The 19,032-nt window shown below is 39.4% G+C and overlaps 2 protein-coding genes across 3 annotated transcripts in view; both read right to left on the bottom strand.

Annotated features, from left to right (window-relative positions):
- mmd (monocyte to macrophage differentiation-associated) overlaps nt 1-18,655 on the bottom strand; it is a 194,560-nt gene extending 175,905 nt beyond the window's left edge. The window contains exons 1-3 of one of the 2 annotated variants that reach the window (XM_050069685.1): nt 18,521-18,655; nt 943-1,024; nt 626-786 (exon numbers count right to left, since the gene is read on the bottom strand). In XM_050069685.1, coding sequence (XP_049925642.1) covers nt 626-786; nt 943-1,024; nt 18,521-18,558 — 281 coding nt within the window. In that variant the 5' untranslated portion in view covers nt 18,559-18,655. Of the gene's footprint in view, nt 1-625; nt 787-942; nt 1,025-2,153; nt 2,601-18,520 lie in introns of those variants that run through there. The other variant, XM_050069686.1, reaches the window with a different exon arrangement.
- Nucleotides 18,649-18,951, bottom strand: LOC126405772 (small integral membrane protein 36-like). Its single transcript, XM_050069693.1, has one exon. It carries the CDS (start codon nt 18,949-18,951, stop codon nt 18,649-18,651), a length of 303 nt encoding a protein of 100 aa, XP_049925650.1.
- Nucleotides 18,952-19,032: the final 81 nt, after the last annotated feature.

Raw genomic sequence — 19,032 nt, 5'->3', positions numbered from 1 at the left:
AATTGGAAGAAAAAAGACAAGCAAGCGAACCTGCTATTAATGAAGGTGCCAGTGTATCTACTGCAACTGCTGCTGCAGCTTTAGTTATATTCTGTTGTGTGATTCTGTGAGCTTCTCTATGTTGTTTCACTGTAAATAGTTACAAGTTTAGGATAGTGTAGTGTTTAATTGTAAAAAGCTAAAAGTTTAAAATAGTTAATAGTTTTTTTGTACTTTATAATTTATTTTTTGTAGCACTCTGTAGAGTATATAAAGCCATATAAATAATAAACATTTGACATAATGTATTTATTTTTTACATTAGTAATTTATTTTACACATAATTTTACATTATTGTTGGTAATAAATAAATTTAAGCAACAAAAATCTGAGGAGCCTCTTGGGAACCGAAAGAGCCGGCTCTTTTTAGTGAGCCGAGCCAAAAGAATCAATTCCCATCACTAGAGGGGACGCTAACATACTACTCTGAAAACTCCAAATTACAGACCAGCTGCACTGTATCATTGCTTTTACTCTAAATATTACGGATTGATAGTGTCACTCTTTTGTCTGTGTCCTCATGCATTATGTACATGTTTTTTTCAAGTCAGCCTTGGTTCTCTGCCAACATGGTGATTCTCCTCACCTCATGTGGCTCTTCTTCCAGGTGATGATATGAAACACAGTGGAGACCAGGAAGAGGGCACACAGTCCCATGCCGTACACCCAGGCAGTGATCCTCTCCCAGCCATTATCGGACAAACGATGCAGCAACGCCATGCCCACGAAGGCCGGCACAATGAGGAGCTAGAGAGATGGAATGAAACCATTAAGACAACGTACAGATCAGTTTCTAGTTATTCTAAGCTACTGTATTATTTATAGAGAAATAATGAGGCGGAGCAACTCTGAATTTGAGATCAAGTCATCTACATTAAAAAATAATTAATTCCAGCCACTCACGGCATGGGTGTAGCAGTTTGCAGCATGCTCATAGCAGGTGGGCTGGTAGCGGCAGTTAGCAGAGGCCCGTCTGTTCATGAACCTGAAACACACACAAATGCACAAAACAACAAATATAAAATAAATAAGAGAGGGCTGACTGAGCACTGTATCACGTCTTACCAACAAAACTGTCATTCTGATTCTGTCCATATCATAAGAAAACTGACGGACTGAAGTGTTGATTAAAGCACCTTAACTGTATCACGGTGCTTTGCACAATGAAGGAAATAAACCATCAGGGTAAATATATAAAAGATGTGTGATAAGGTTTAATAGAGCAGCCAGGTCATATTAATCGCAAAATCAAACAACATGAGAGCACTCGAGGAGGCAGATAAGAAGTGAAATAACAGAGAACATAAATAACAACTATAATCTTTACCGAGAAATTAATTCTATACAGTGGTAGTGCCTTTTAATGACATGTACCCTTTGCTGATTTTAACTGGCCTGAGATGTAATGACTTGACCAAAATAACACATTTATAATGTTATGCTAATAGTATATTCATAACTATGCTTAAGATAACTATTCTTGTGTTGACAGACTATATTAAATGCATTACCATTTCACATAGTACAAGTTATTGTGCTTACATTGGTTAACATTGCATTTAGAGCTGAAAATAACAATTGCCATGATCATTTAATTGTCATTTGATGATTTAATCACTACAATTCAATTTCAATAATTTCCTGAAGCCAAAGATGACATCTGAAGGGTTTGTTTGGTCCAAAACCTAAATAAGCTCAGTTTACAGTGATCTAAACAGAGAAAGGCAACAAATCCTCTTGTTCCAGCTTCACAGATATCAGAGAACAAGCTGCACTTTTCCTTTAAAACTGACTTTATGATTATTATAACTAACTGAATTTATGCCATTTCCTGTAAGTGAGTCGTTAATTACAACCTATTTTATTCTGTTTTATCTATGATTGTCTGCATTGATTTTAACTTCTTTTGTTCAGATGATACACCTACACAGCAACTTAAACGATCCTGTTCCTCCACCTGAGAGGAAAATAGGTTTATGCTAACGGACATGAAGAATGAGGTAACATCAACAAACCACCACTGACATTAACATGATCAAGTAAAAACAGCAATCCTGGCCCGACAGCCCAACATATAATTTTTACAGTCAGTGATATTTTAGGATTTCACAAACCTCTGAAAGCTGTTCACTCTCTTCATTTCAGTGCCTTGTTCACCACAGGAAGCAAAGGGGAAAAATAAATCAGCAAACGCCAGCAAACAAAAGAGCTACAGAGCTCTGCTTTACTAAGAGAGGAATAAAACAATAAAGTGTCCTGACAAACCAAAGGAAACGGAAGGCCTAGCATTAGCTAGTCGGCTAACGTTATGCTACTCATTAACGTTAGCTAACTTTCACTCCAGCTACAAGGCACCGGCAGCATCAATACTCCTACTACAAAGGCACCATTTTAGTCTTTTTCTTAATACCATTCTGTCACAAATACTGGCTCACTGCCTCGTCTTTGAGCTAGAACTATCCATGAGCACCGAACGGCAGCCAGGAAAAACGAAAAAGACCCCCACAAGCGAGCGGCTCCGCCGGTCAATGACAGGCTGCTCCCCGCTGAGCCGCTCAACAGAAAAAGTGATTTTTTTGTGCCTCGCTACCAACCAGTGGTGAGATGTTGAGTGACAGCGGTTTGAGCCAATGAGCAGTGAGACGACCGGCAAAGTGGCCAATCAGAGGTTAGATAGGCGGTGTCCTGTAGGGGAGCGTGACAGCGACATTCTGAATATGCAAATATTAAAGACTGAAATAAACACATAGGCCCAGCTACATACATAAACATAGAAATACATAGAAATTGGTTTGGTTCTTCTCAGTTTTCCGTCATTTTCTTCACCTCGTTTTCTTTTCTGTAGTTGTCGGTCGTGATTTCTGTTTGTTGTGATGATCAGTGACCCGTTTGTAATTGTATTTACATGTTTTGAAGACTTTACCACCCCCCACTTTAAATGTTATGTCATGTGTACAAAGCATTCCTTTACAGAAGGAAAATAAGAAAATAGATGCAACATCAAATAACACAGACATGTTGCTCTTATTTAGCCTGCATAAGTTATAATTATTTTACTACAGTCCAGCCAATCTAACTAAAAAATGGGCCCAACCTAGAGGAAACGGCAATAGAAATGTTTCATAGGTTTTGTTGGTTCATCATATATTAAAAGTATACCTTCATCAATTTAGTGGAACATTCTTTTTTTCAAGGTCACAAGCAAAGTTTCAACAATTTACAGTAAGATGGTCTGGGTGATGATGTTAACATTGGGTGGTCCATGTATCCAACATATTTTAATTTTTAATTGAATTTTTTTTTTTATTATTTTATATACTTTATTAATCCCCCTGAGGGGAAATTCAATGTTTTCACTCTTGCTGTCAATTACACACAGGTCCAAAAGACACACACATGCACAAACAGGACCTATACATGCACAAAGTGGAGAGATGTCAGAGTGAGGGGGCTGCCTTGGTCAGGCGTCACGAGCGCTTGGGGGGTTTGGTGCCTTGCTCAAGGGCACCTCTGCAGTGCCCAGGAGGTGAACTGGCACCTCTCCAGCCACCAGTCCACACTCCATATTTTGTCCGGACGGGGACTCGACAGGCGACCTTCCGGTTCCCAACCCAAGTCCCTATGGACTGAGCTACTGCCGCCCATTCTTGTGTCTTTTCCCAAGTTTTTTGGGGTCAGTCCTTTCAATAAAACCCCTTTAAGAGGATATTCTGATGTATTATACCTGTATTTGGGGTACTGCTACCCAATAACCAATTTTTTTGTCAAACTTTCCACTTACAGTTTGTGCCACACTGCTGCTATGGGTTTGTCAGCATCTAAACTAGGTATAAATTATTCTGTATATATTTTGTATCTACAACCTCATCATTGTAAGGAGGTGAAGGGTTGGGTTTATGTGGAGACACAGAGTGTGTGTGAGAGCTGACTGGTTCTATTAGCAACTTTTCTGCTATATTCTATTCAACTAGTCTCTCGGTATCTTTACTCCTATGTCATCATCTTATTTTTTTCATTCACTTTAAACAATTTATTTAAAGTTTAATAAATTGCAAAAGCAACATGAAATGCTGTGCCTCATGATGATATACCAGAAAAAGACATCCTGTATATCTTAGATGGGATGGGACAGGAAACACATTCAGTGCAATACTGGAAACTTCTATTTGCTTCGTTCGAAAACATTATGGGAAATCGGTGGTGATTGTGATTTATGGGTCCAGGTCAGAATTCTCACTAATTGTTACCACCCAAGGAGGCAAATTCTAGTTTGGTATATGAAAAACTCTTTATCTCCACATGATATTTCAACATAATAGCCATTCCCAAGTGGCAGCTTTGTCACAGATATCAACCATCAGTGGCACCAACAGATAAACCAAAGAATGGAAAAGCCAAGACGTGTTTCAAGTTTGATCTCCTTTAAGGTTTCAGTCTGAGTGCTCACAAACAAATTGGTATGTGCAGAAAATGTAATGAAAATTTGCTTTATAACCTCATTTCACTGACTTTGTTTGGATTCAAAAAAGCACATAATTGCACATATACATTTAGAAAGAACATCTTAAAAACAAATGTTTAGACATAAATTATATTAAAATATCATGTTCAGAAGCAGAGATATGCACTTCTTTGTGTGATGCTGTGACAATAATGACACAAATTTTGAGCCCTGACATTACTTTGATCCACTTAGTATATAATGGTATACTTTTAATATATTATTTGGATGTCCCAAGAGATCACAAAAAACTTTGAATGATTACTATTGCAGTTTGCCTTGGGTCAAACCAAAGATTGACTGGACTACTACTGCTTTATAGGTCAGAAGCAATTAGTAAGATTTTTAAATTCAAAATCCTCCTCCACCCCAACACTTTTATTGTCTTTACATCTACAACTGCAGAATTGATTACTTTATAAAATGTTGATAAGTGAGTAGGAAAAACAAAACAAGAAAAAGGGGTTTCTCACAATCTGTTAACTTTAAAGTCACTCTTAATAATGACTGATAAGTAATCTACGAAGCATAAGTAAATGTCTCATTAACCTTTAAAGGTTAAGTGTGTAGGATTTAGGGGTATCTAGTGACAGATACAGGATCTAATATTCATAATGGTTTAAATTAGTGTATAATCATCTGAAACTAAGAATCGTTGTGTTTTCGTTAACTTAGAGCGAGCCCTTTATATCTACATAGGGAAGAGGTCCTCTTCCATGGAGTCCACCATGTTGCAAACAAACACTGACTCTACAGAGGTGCTTTCATGTTTTACATGGAGATAAGGGGAGGCAGGGGAAAGGGTATACAGTTGCAATCTGCAACCTCACCCCTGGAAGTCCCTAAATCGTACACACTACTCCTTAAATGAAGCTATTTTATAGTTCAGGGTGTACTCATGCACTGTTTGTATGTTTACTTACAAACAGTAATGTACCACAATTCATATATATCCCACATAATCATGAGTCAGTTATTTGTGTATAACCCACGTAATCGTGAAGGCTGCGATCATGCAACACATTCTCACTCTGACTTCATCATATACAATTGCTTGATCATGGACGTCCACATCGACATATGGTGTCCTAGGTACCCTGGGTGCATTTGTTATTGACGTTCTGGGATGCAAACTGTACACTTCAGTTTTCACAGAGAATGTACAGTTTGCATAGAGTCTCTTTCAAAATAGATGTACTAGGTCAGTACAACACCCCAAAATGACTTGGTTACAACTTGTAACTCACATGGTTACATTTAGCCAACACGTACACATGGTTGGGTTTAGACAACAAAAGCACGTAGTTAGGTTTAGAAATAGATTAGAAGGCTTGGCTTTACAAAATAACATACCCATCCACCGGCCCTCCTGCCGGCCCACCCAACTCAGACTTTTCGTCCCCTAACTTATGTTGTTGTCCAGCTGCGTTTCCCCCTGATGCCGTCAGTCGCCCTTACACAATAATAGCGACCAATCGTTTATCACACTGATGTAAAAAGACAGCCTTTTCATAGGTGTCTGTTGCGGAAGTAACTCCCAAAGCGCCAGTATCCAACAACTTTGGAACGAGACTGGGTTGGATCATGGAACCAGTGCGCTGATGTGAGTAAAGAGGGAAGCAGTATAAAGAGTGGCACAACAAGTTAGGATGAAGTATGGGTCAAACAAACACAGGACTCTCCCCCAGGAGACCGGTGTTTAGGACTGTGTGAAACCAAGTGAACTTTGAGTTATCCTAAGGTAGGTCATAACCATTTTTCTTTTACTGAACCCAACCTATGTACCTTTACTTGCCTAAACCTAACCTACATAAACCTACATTATCAACTTAACTTTACGCTAAGTACATGACGTCATTCATGGGGCATTAATTCGTTAGATGTCATACAAACCGTTGCATTGTGAGATATCATAGGAACTGTTGTATGAGGATACCTCGATTATTTACAATGTATAAACCCTTTATAAAGAGTGACTTATTAGGAAGTGGTGCCCACATTATTCATGTATCTTTTCCCAATCACAAAAAAAGCCAATACAGTTTAGATTTGCTCATCAACAATAAGATTTTAACAGAGGTCAAAAGATCAGTTTAGACCAACATTGCATAGCAAGGTCCAAGGTATGTCAGTTCCTGAACTTCATGTTGAATACAAACAGTGAGACAAGTATCAAATTTAGTTTGAATGTCACAACACAATAGTGAAAAATGGAAATGAGTCCCTTCCAAAGTAACTGACCTTATACTGCATGTTGGATGTACCAAAAGTTCCACGTAAACGAGATGCCTTCTTGAAGATTGTTTGTTGTCTATAAGTGTTCAACATGGTCTTACCTAAACAAAACTGGATGATCCTGCCATTTTTGACCAATTTTGTGAGCTACATACTGTATCACACAGCATGTTCAGTTAAACAAAGCTTGTTTTTGTCAAGCACACATATTATGTAAGAAGGTCCTCTCTGATGAAGGATGCAACATAGACCACACTGTTTGTTTACACTCACCATGAACTGAAATTAACCATTGCTTTAACTCAAATTTATCTTTAATTTGTTTCACAACTTAACCATTTGACAAATTTGTTTGTTGACAAAAAGACAGCTTCCTGCAGTGGGTATCATGTACAATGGAAATATAAAAATCTGGTGGTCCAGCGGGAGTTGTAGCAATGATGTGAGTCTGATGTAGCAGCAGACAAAGTGACACAGTCAGACAGTGAACTGCACAAGCAGTGTCATGCTGTAACAGCTCAGTTACATAACAGCCCTGTAACTTGATCAGTGTCTCTTAGATATAACAGAGGGTTTATGTAAGACCAAAGTGCAATCCTCGGGCTTAATGAAGTTCATGCGGTACGCTCTGTTTTTGCTGTGGGTGTTGATGCACACAACAGGAAAGAAACCCTGAGTGTGATTTCTCTTACAAATGTTTATCCTATAGGCACTTGAAGAATGTTTTTCGTACAGCAGAAACAGATAACAACTTTCTTTTAACTTACAAACAGTGAATTACAACGATAAAAATCATATCTGAAATTCATAGAAGAATGGTGCCTATTGAATAACGGTAGACTATCTGGGCATTTGTGGTTCACATAGCAGTTACTGTACCAGTGAGAGCAGAGAATGGGATTGATCCAGACAAAGAGAGAGCTCATTGTCATTGTTGGGGTTTTAAAAAGGACATTAGCAGAGACAACAGGGGAATGCCAGAGGCCATATGTCAGGGGACAGTGTCTCCTTGTTTCTGGCTTTAGTCTGCTTTTTCCCCATGCTGCTTTGCTAACACCTCTAATGTGATACAGACCTGAGAGCTGCAAGCTGGCAGAGCGTCACAGCAGCTCAGGATATCTTTCTGTCCTGGCCGTAAACAATCCCTGTCTGTGTCTGACTTGTGATGGTCACCTCCTGTGCTTGGTGGTGGATGGAGTTTCTCTGGTGTTTAACCTGTACCCTCGCATCACACAAGCAGCTGTATCACTTTACACTTACTCCGATCTCTTTATGCACCTGTGTTGTGCTGTTAAGAGCAATGGTTTGATTTAAAGCTGTAATTTAAGACTCCATGTAGCCGCAATACTTAATATATTTTTAATGGTAAAATGTGGAGGAGTTGGGTTTTCTGTTAGACTCACAATGGACTGTTTACAAAAAAAGTCAAGATTGAGGCAGCAGAAAAAGAGATATCAATAAGTCCTCCAACCCATAAGACCACATAGATCGTTGATTCCAGTTGTCTAATGCAACCCACAGGAGCATATCCTAAATCCTAAGGTTGTGAAATGGTCACAGTTTGGTTAGGTTTAGGCAACAAGGCCCCCTGGTTAGGTTTAAGGAAAGATAATTTAAGTTATGTATTTATGTAACGTTACTTTAAGTTAATGTCATGTGTGTAGCGTTACAGTTGCATTACATAAGTTCAGGGTACTCAGGGTTGAGTTTTTGCTTCACCCGGGACATGAACAGCAGTCTCCTGGGTCAAAGTCCTGTCACAGATGTCACATTACATTAACTGATGTCATGTACACATCGTTACACCCAGTTACATCACTTCTGTTGATGTAACATAAAATAACTCAACGCTGACAGGATACACACAGGATACAAATTCTCATACAACAGTTTGTATGATATATAACAAACGCTGTTGTCACATCACATACTTAACGTAAAGTTGCGTAAGTGATATTAAGGAAAGTAAAGTTATGTAGGATAGGTTTAAGTAAAGAAACATGGTGACAACGTACCTTAAAATAATCAAAGTTGACTTGGTTTCTCCTGGGGGAAAGTCATGTGTTTGTTTGACCCATCCATCACCCCAACCTGTCTTTACATGGACTATTGCTCTTTATACTGCCTTTCTCTTAACTCCCGTCAGTGCATTATTCATGTGATCACAGCCTTCCAAAATATGTGGGTTCTACACCAAATGCTACCTCTTGATTTCGTGGATCATAAACAAATTCTGGCGCATTACCTTTGCTAATGTAGTTGTTGATGTAGCCTGGAGCCTCTAGCCTGCAGAGGAAATGATCAGTGGGTTACAGAGGTGTGGGATGCTCACTTCTTTCCAGCTCCATAGCCCTAGATTTGATTTAATTTTCAAACTTCAGCCCCAGCCGACGCTGACTCAAGTGACATCACATTTATCAGACATCATACAGCACAAAACACTTTATATTATATGTTGTTGTATGTTCACATGTGTGGTGCCACTTCCCAAGACTTATGAACAAGTCCTGCCAGTTTATTGGAGCTTGCTGGGGCAGAACAAATTGAACCTTTATCAGTCTGAAGGTCACACCCCCCATTCACTTTGACTGAATCCTGTATGAGGGACAAGTTCAAGCATGCGTTTCATGTTTCCATGTAATCTCCTGGGCAGCTTCCATATAAAGTTGCAAAACAATTTTTCTTTGTTCAACTCTGACCTGCACATTAACATCAGTCAATAGAAACAATCATGCCCTCTGTTCAGAAATGAAGAAGTTATTATTCCTTTAACGTGCCATCACTCTGTTTGGTACAGTATTAAACTACCAGCACCACTCTCTCACACACACTTTACAGTTTGGTAATGTGACAACACCTTTATTAGCACATGAGCTTCCATGACATCATGTAATTCCCTGCCTGGCTCCACCCAACCGCAGCCTGAGTGTCAGTTTAATTAGCCAGAATAACTGAAAACACTTGTGTGCGTAAACACAGAATTTAAGGTAGGGCTTTAGACATGGCTTCACGTCTTGACTCTGAAAAACTGCCTCATTTGTCTGAATTCCCTTGGTTCTTTTAAAAGTTTAATCTGGATCAGAATGATTTGGATTTGGAAATGTCATTTTGGCTATCCAGGATCATCTTATCAAGGGGTTTTCAATGTTTTTTGGCCAAGGACCCCTCAGCTAGAAGAGAGACAGAGCAGGAACCCCCTACTATGTATATAAAATTAAGCTGCACTTTAAACTGGGCCTGTTGGTTGACCTAAAGTGCCATGTATAAACATACCTTCGTGAGGTGCATACTATACTAAACTATTAAAATAATAATTATTGATAGATCTATACATTTTTCCATCATGGATTTATCTGACAATGATTCATGGGTAACAGTGTGTAATGGGTTGTTTGTTTTAATGAATAAACCAATTTATCTTTGCTTATAATATGTTGGATTCATTTTAATGTGTATTTTAAGATGTATTTTAATTTTGAAAATAATAAAAATAATTTCAAGAAGTCGTTAAAGACCCATGATCTATTCCATTTTAGTTTTGTGCAGTTTTTTAACATTGGATTGGATCACCTTGATCCAGATGCAAACTTTGCAGATAGAATAACCAGAGTAGGGTCACTTTTAGTGGTTTTGTTTTAAGAGACTGAAAACAGCATGGGGGATGCAATTGTTCTAAACTACTTTTGACTGCGTCATTGTGATTAATATGAAGTGTTAAATGAAAGTTTAAATTTTTGTTTGATATTGACAGCTATTTGTGGGATTCCTCTATGTGGAGAAAATCTTTTTTTTTTTTAACTTTACTGTTCTATAAAGGCTAAAAGGTATCCCAATCCTACCAAGAAGTTGTATTGCTGCTGCCCTTATAAAGAATGTACTGTTACATACACTTGGGACATACTACTTCATCATAAAATTATGCCTTGAAATAAAAGTAAAAACAAAAAGTATGCAATGTGGAATGCTGCCATACTGAAGGTTTGATCCAGATCAAAACAAAAACTGGATCACATCTAATCCAGTTTCAGAACCCTTTATTTCTTTTGAACAACCCATTTTCAAGATTTGATCCAATCCAAACAACTGAGCCATTGATATAAGACACATTTTTGCATTTCTTACATTTAATTTTGAGGAAAAGAAGAACTATGATTGATGGATTGACAAATTAATGTCAATTTAACTTTTAACTTTAACAATTAGCAAGAAAGAATCAGTTATCCATAAATATTAAGGGAAATATATGAGGTCACCAAACTCCATGAACCAATAGGGATGATAAAAAAGTAACATCTCCGCCCTCTCAGGTGCAGCAAAGCTAATAGACTGTTTCACTGGACGGTCAGCTGATGTCATTCATGTACCCAACGTTCCAACAGGAAATAAAAAGGGACCTATCTAGAAAGTTTATGTTTCAAGTTTGAAAGGGTCAAAAGGATGATTGGGGACCTATCAATCAAACGGAGTGTGTGTACATGTTCACACAGTCCTTAGAAGGGCTCCAATTAGGCTAAATAAGTAAAAAAAAAACACCTCTGTGGGTATACAGTACCATCGAACACTGAAGTAATGTTCATAGTTCTATACTGACCCTGTACAATACTTCTAACCCTCACACAATTCTGTAATCATACAGCTGCCTTCAGTTTTCAACTTGCAAGTGGGACATGGGAAGTTTTCTCATCCCAACCTTCCTTCCAACCCGAACATGGTGTTAGACCTTCTGTATTCATTATGGAGTCTTCTAGCCTCACCTGTTCACCAGTCCCCTCCTCACCCTGCTCCTGCTGTCACACATGTCCCTTCTACTCTTATCAAGCCGCACTTGTCCTCCATCAAGCCTCAACACATACCTATCAGCCACTTGCCCACTCCCAGTTGGCAAGTAGCCTGCCTGCCACAGTGGTCTGTTTTCCTGCTGTCTGACGCACATTCTCGCCTTTGCCCATTTGGACTTGTTTGCCTGTGTGGGCTGTCCTCCCGGTGCCAATTCTGAGCTTGTTCATTGACTGCTGTTTCATGTAAAGTGCCTTTAATTCTGCCTCGGAAGAGTCTGCAGGTGGGTCATCTTCCCTGTTGCCAAGAACCACAGCTGTTACTGACTGTATAGCAAAAAACTGAAAATACCACACTGACAGAAAAAGTAGGTAGAAGCAATTAAAGCATAGTCAATTGAATAATTGCATGACATGTTTGATTCTGCATTCATGAAAAAAGGAGACATATGGAAAATATGGAAAAGTAGATTAAGAGCACATTTCAGTTGGGTCAGTCTGTGATTTGTGCCAAAGGATACAAACGGACACTATGATGGCAAAAGATCCAGTGTTGGGCAGGTTGTATTCTGGTCCCTCGTCTCAGTTTATGTATCAACAGAATTTCATTTTGTGAATTAGAGAAAATTTAAGGTGTCCTTATGCCTTGTCCATACATGCACAGGTCGTTTTTTGTTGTTGTTGTTGTTGTTGTTGTTTTTTACCTTTACCCCACACGCAAACTGTGTTTTACGTCACTGAAAAAGGATCTTTTTTAAACTTTTGTTGTTCAGTAATAGAAAAATGCCCGTGCACAGCTGAAGTCAAGGTGCTGGTACTGTGGCAAAAGTACAAACGTGTAAAGAAAAGAAACACATGTTGTGGCTACATACCGCACACAACACAGGACTTAGAAAGAGGATCAAGAATTTAATAGAGCAACGCGTTTCGCTTACAGCTTCATCAGGCTCAGGCTTTTGTTGTTCAGTGTTGATGTGTAGACTGGGAAAACTGAGTTTTTGGCTTGTAATATAAGCTCCTTTGTGAGACCAGGCCATATTGTTGCCTGATCTGTACCTGAAACCCAGTTTGTTCGAGGCAGTTGCAAAGATGGTTGGGCTTAGGTATTGACCTACAGAAGTACAGCCTGGGGTAGGACTTGAAGAAATCAGGTTTCCAGTATGGATCATGTAGTGACAGGCCAAAATAGTGCTGGTTCTAACCATGATTACAGAATTTTTAATTGTTTAAACATAAATGTATAGTTACTCTTCCAATACACTGAGGAACAGAGGCATCAGAATGACCTCAAGGTCATATAGGACACCTGCTGACCTGGCTTCAGCACCCCAAACTGTACTACCTTTCAGCTGCTTAGATATTATTTCATCCTGAAAACACAAACAGTAATATTTTCCAAACTATGGAGACACATTGGGTTTTAGTGTAACATCTCCTACTGGTCTTATAGGACAGACATAAAGGTGGGAGTGACCTTAGAATAAAAGAGGCTTTATGTACATGCGTGACACAGAGTTTAACAGCTTTATAATTGGTTTACTGTTTCATGCTAGAATGCATAGCCCATAGTTCCCCTCCAGTGGGGAAGGTTAGTGAATGAATGCAGAGGAAATCTATCTAATATCACACCAGCTATATGGCAAAATGAAGACTATGAAAACGATGGGAAAGTAACCCTTAAAAACATCACTGCTTCTAAAAATGGCTTCAACCAAAGGTGCTACACAAATTCAGAAAATAAAACATTACAGAGAGATTTAGAAAAGAATCCCAACTTTTCATAAAAGTCTTCTTTTTCATACAAAAATTCAACAGTGTGTTTAGGTCAGGAGCTTTGCTACTGCAGTGTTTTGTTGTACCTGAGTTAACTAATCTTGCAGCTAACGTACTGAGCCTAGCATGCTCTGGTGAAAGGAAAGGACACACTTGTGCTTCTGGTTGAGGATTACATGGTTCATTGAGGGATGGCTGCTTTCCTGTACTCAGTGTCACAGGCAGAAGTCTACCTTTTGAATTGAAACAAAAGCCCCATTTCCACCGAGCAGTACAGTAATGTCCAGTTCAGTTCAGTTCAGTTCAGTTTGGTACACTTTTTGTCTGTTTCCACTGTGAAAAGTTGGAGATGGTACCAGTGGAACTGTTCTGCACTGTCTCCATTTTTGGTCACCCCTTTTTTGTGTTACCTAGCACACAGATCCGGTACTAAAAGATGGAGCTGTGATCCCTGCAGTCTGTTGATTGATCAATAGAATACGGTCATGCTGTCTCAGGTGTAAGTTTGCTTGCTAGATATAATTAATGTTGTGAGGTTGTTTAACAGAAAAAAAGGTGAATCATGTTTCCATACTGTGTTGACAATAATATCATTGTCACATGGGCTGAAGCAGCCACTATATAGCCATGCATTACTCACGGCACACAAATAGGTCTGAGAAACTAGAGTCATTCTTTGAGTATTCACATGGTGTCAAGATGAATATGGTACTTTGTTTTTTAAAGGACTCCTTTGGCTGCTTGTATACCAAGATGCGGGGTTGGGTAGAGGTAAGGTCAGCTGATCATTCACAGTAACTATTGCTTGGTTGGTCTTTAGTGGAACAGAAAAATACACAAGAAATTGAAAAGGGAGAGGATCCAAAATCAAGAAGTAGCAGCCACTCTGTAGTCTACAAATATATGTTAGTGCTCACGAACATAGATGCCAGGGGGGCACACAGGGCCACCATCAGTATTTGAAATATGTGCATTGTACCCCCACAAAAAAACAAACAAAAAACTTTAACTTTGACGAAACTGAAGATATTTCCTATATAAATTGATGTAAAAAGAATTCACCAGAATGCAGGACATTAAGTGTTTGACTCTCAAAATTTTCTTGGTGGAGACGAAATGTTGGAACAAAACCTATGTCCTTGATGATGCCAAGACATTTAAAGCTGTTAAGAATAAGATGTAATTTGCCCTGATTACATAATGTATTCACCATCCTCCTGACTCATCTTTACAAACTTTACAAAGATTGCCACTGACCTCCATTTTATGAATGAGATCCAGTTTCTGCACATTTCTCAGAAGCTGCAGGATTACACTGAGCTCCAGGTTTCTCTTCATGTTCACTGTGAGACTTCTCAGAGCTATGTGATCTATTTCTGTGAGTGTTGGCAGCTCAGAGTGAAAGCTGTAATCACAGCAGGTTGAATAATCTGATACTAGGCCACATAGTTTATTTATTAACCAACAAAGATTCATTTTTCTGCTCTCCCTGTTCTTATCTACTGTCTCTGATTCAGACTGTAGTATTATTTATACATTTGTTCCTAGAAGGCAGATTTGCTCTCCAGGCTAAAAATATCAATAATGGATCCTCTTGGCAGAGTTGAAGAACCATAGTTTTTGCAGCAAACATAAATGCAAAGATATCAAAAAGTAAATTAGAAAGAAAAAAGTCAGAATCTCAGTCTTGCAACATTCACATCATCAGAAAAATCAAAACAACAGTCTGACTGTTGAGTTGATATGCAGGTAAATAATACTTAACATGGACAAAACAGCACAGTATGGATTAAATTTGGCATTTAATTAATAACCTGGCTGACATCATGTGTCCATGTTTGTTTGGTTTTAAGTCACTTCAGTATTTTTTAGCTCTGAGTCAGATATACTAGAGCTTAGCTTACTCAGTCATAATAACATCTTGGATGCTGACATGAGTGGTAGCCTTTTTACAAATTAGAAACTGGGGATTCAATCAAATCCAACATGGCATGAATGTGGTAAAAACCTAATCTAGAATTAGGATTGTTTGAATTGGAAACTGTTCTGCCAAAAAAAATCATAGACCGTTTGTTGAAGCAGTTTATATTGCTTTTAAGGGATGACAGATTTTGTAAGCCAACACAGAAGGTAGCATTGCTCTGAATCTCTCATCAAAAAGCCAATGGGATACTTCCATTGGAAATAAGCTCTGAGGCAAACAGAAGTTTGTGATTTACAGGGTTTGTTGGGCAAGATAATCTTCACAAATGAACAGAATTTTTGAAGTGGAAATGCAATGGCCAATGTCAGGCTATAAACAAACTACACCACATTCACATTTTCTCTTTATCATCTTTAACATCTCCGCCACATCAAGGCTGTAAAGCTGTGTATGACATGATGACATTCTGTAGTCTCATTTAGCCATTTAGCAACACCTGAATGCTTTAAAATTAATAAGCTGGGTTTGACTAATGTATTTTATGTCATACAACAAATCTCTTAAGCTTGTGTTAACCACAGACCTTATTTCAGGCATCTAACCAAAAACCCATTAAAAGAAAAAACATTAACTTCAAGACAAGGGAACCGCAAGTGCAAAAATGCTAACTTAAGTTTTAGGACTTATTCCTGCAGCACTCGGGTAATGTAGTAAACAGAGTGAGAAGGGAGGACGGGGTTGATGAATGGGTCAAACAAACCAACACATTCTCACTCCGACCTTGTATCATATCAACGTTTGGTCATGGACCTTCCAGGTCCATTTCCCATGTGAAAGGTACCTTGGGTGCGTTAGTTGTTGACGTTCTGGAACGCCGTGTCGAGTTCTGCCTGTTACATGCATTGTCGACTTTCAAAATACACTTCCATTTTCACAGGAAATTTACCATTTACTTGCAGCCTCTTTCAAAGTAAACGCACTACGTCAGTACAACAGCGCAAATTTACTTTTTTTTTTTTTCCAACACAGTTAGGTTTAGGCAACAAAAAGATGTGGTTAGGTTTAGGGGAAAAGAACAGGGTTTGGCTTTAGAATCTTACAGGATTGGTGGAAGGTGTTTGTTGGACCCATTTACCACCCCTCCCACCTACCCTATTCAGATGTTCACCACCTTAACTTTCATTCTTGTCCCGCCGCATTACCCCCTAACAGTGACTGGCCACATATCATGCAGATGTTAAAGGACAGCTTTTTTTTTCGCCAGTGTCTAAAGTCCCTGCCCACGTGCTGGATTTCGATGACTTCAGCGTGAGACTGGGTTGAACAAACACAGGATTTTAACCCAGGAGGCCACTGTTTGTGTCCCGAGTGAAACCAAAAGTCAGCATTGAGTTATTTCAAGACAATGTCTGAGTTATTTATGTTGTGTATGTAAGGTACTATGTAACAAACTTATTTAAACCTAAACCATGATCTTTTCTGAAACCCAACCAAGTTTTGTTGCTTAAATCTAACTGCAACTGTTTCACAATGTTAATCACATGTTCAAAACTGTGACCATTAACATGATTTTGTGCAGACCTCCTGCTACCAGTAGGGGTGCTCATTTAGGAGTTGCTCCTGTAGGTTGTAGAGGGTAGGAACAAATGACCTATGTGGTCGTTTGGGTAAGAGAACTTGTTGAATTGTGATGGCACGCCTGGCTAATGAGCTAATGAAGGTTAATAACATAGCTTAGGCTTTATTTCAGTTATCAGCAAATGCATTATGCTATAATACTGTATGTATGATATCAAACATCATACGCTCCCTGACACTAGTTTCCAGCTCTCTATGTTTTAATGCTCTGCTGGATCTTTGGCTCAATCCACTGAGTCTGAACTCAACCAATAGGACTGTTTTTTGTCTCCACGAAACATTTTGTCGGAATAAAATTCAATCAGGGTCTTTTTCCAAAGGTCTGTTCAATGGCTTTGTTGAGTAAAACCTGGCAAATATTCTTCTTTTAGTCCATGTTTCAGATTGACAGGCTTTGGGGTTTCACTCAGCATAGTTATCCACATAACCCAGTAAATCTGCTCCTTGGAAAAAAGCCCCTGCTTTGATTTCAGACCCTCTGACTGCTCTGACAGGCCCAGCTAATCAGTCTGATTATAGCATAGCCCTGCACGGAAGATCCCTTTCAATGGGTGACCTGTAAAACTGCCTGGACAGAGCAGGCAGGATCATAAAAGCCACATATAACCGAAGTGAAGCAGAGGCCATTAAAAGGATAAATACTGAGCACATTAGAGGAGAAATCGATGATAATAAGCAGTTTATTCATCCTGAACTGAGGGAACAGCCAAGCAAGACCCACAACACCACTGCAGCTTTATGTCAACTGTACTGTTTACTCATTAAACACACCTATCATGTGCTTCATTCTTGTTTGCATATTTCTACAGACTTGATTTACCATATCTGCACTTGAGTGATATGAACGATATGAGAAACAAAGGAAAAGCTTTTCTTCTCGCTGGTAATGTGTTCATCATCCCTGTCGAAGCGGTCAAGATGAACAGTCTTTTAGCCACAGCTGAGCTTGCATTGGAGCGGGTAAGTTGAGCAATGGATCAATCAAAGGGTTAACGTCTTCCTGTTGTGTGGGTGGGGTGATTAAAGGCACACGTCTCAAAATAAGAATGTAGACGTTGCAGGTCAGGACCTTGATCGGAGAGCTTTCGCTCATCTGTCTGCCGCTTTGATAGCCACATCCATGCACATCACACTTCCTCCAGTTATGCAAGAGTTTACCATCCGTCCAGACTTAACCAAATGTCGCACACTAATCCTTGAATCGTATCCAATCAAGAGCAATACACCCTTGATGTCAATAGAGTAGTTAAAGTAGAGGTAATAGTTTAATCTGCGTGTTGGAGAAGAGGAACAAAGTCCAAAGACACCATGGTGCAACAAGTATTTCTCTGGCTTAAAGGGTGTTGTTTGTCTTAAAAGGCCTCATTTAAAATCTAAGGAGAGCCACAGATGTTAAGACTGTCCCCGTAGTTTCTCCTCTACTACACTTCTCTGTGTTTTCCTAACCTTAACCTTAATCCTAAAGCCTTTCTGTCAACACAACACAACAGAAATGCCCTCTTTATTCCTTGTGCTTTATCAGTTGTGACATTTCCTTTCCAGAGTGGGCTGCAGGCTTTGGCCTGAGATCCTTGAGATAAAGGGGATTTCACATGCATACACACAGCACTTAAAGGCATCAACACTCCTCCTTACCTTGCAAGTCTGGTCCTGTGTAGGTCCAATGCTAGCATTGCCCCAGTGAGAAACAAGGAGATGTAAAAAGAAACGGCTGTACAAAAAAAGAGTCAGGTATATACAAAAGTGAGTCCACTTATACTCGCTCAGACCATCGTGCTCTTCTTCTCCCTGAAGTCTGAGTGCGTTGGCTCGTGGTAGGTCGTGATCATATTTGCCGTATCCCACCGTCCCACCGGAGCTGGAGAGCTCTGCATCACCACCAGCCTAATGGGAGACTGAGTCGGCTGCGGGTCCGGGGCATACTCCTTGGTTGGATCTTTGCCCCGACAGTCATACATAATACACGATATCAGGAAGACCAGGAGCAAGATAACGTAGCTGGCAATGAGGATGCAAAGGTTCAAAGTGACAGGGTCGATCTCCTGGTAGTTTTCCAGAAAGCCCATGGTGCCCGCTTCATGCTGGGCGGCCCTGAGGCCTCGAAGAACAAGCACCTCAGAAGAAGGGAATGGAGAAGGTATTGACGT

This window comes from Epinephelus moara, chromosome 18 (genome assembly GCF_006386435.1).
Source record: "Epinephelus moara isolate mb chromosome 18, YSFRI_EMoa_1.0, whole genome shotgun sequence".
Classification (NCBI taxonomy): domain Eukaryota; kingdom Metazoa; phylum Chordata; class Actinopteri; order Perciformes; family Serranidae; genus Epinephelus; species Epinephelus moara.
The sequence above is the reverse complement of the archived record's forward strand: the minus strand, read 5'-3'. Positions and strand labels throughout refer to the sequence as shown.

Coding starts and splice junctions, on each gene's coding strand:
- LOC126405772 (XM_050069693.1), bottom strand. CDS start 18,951: ATGGGCTTTCTGGAAAACTACCAGGAGATCGACCCTGTCACTTTGAAC.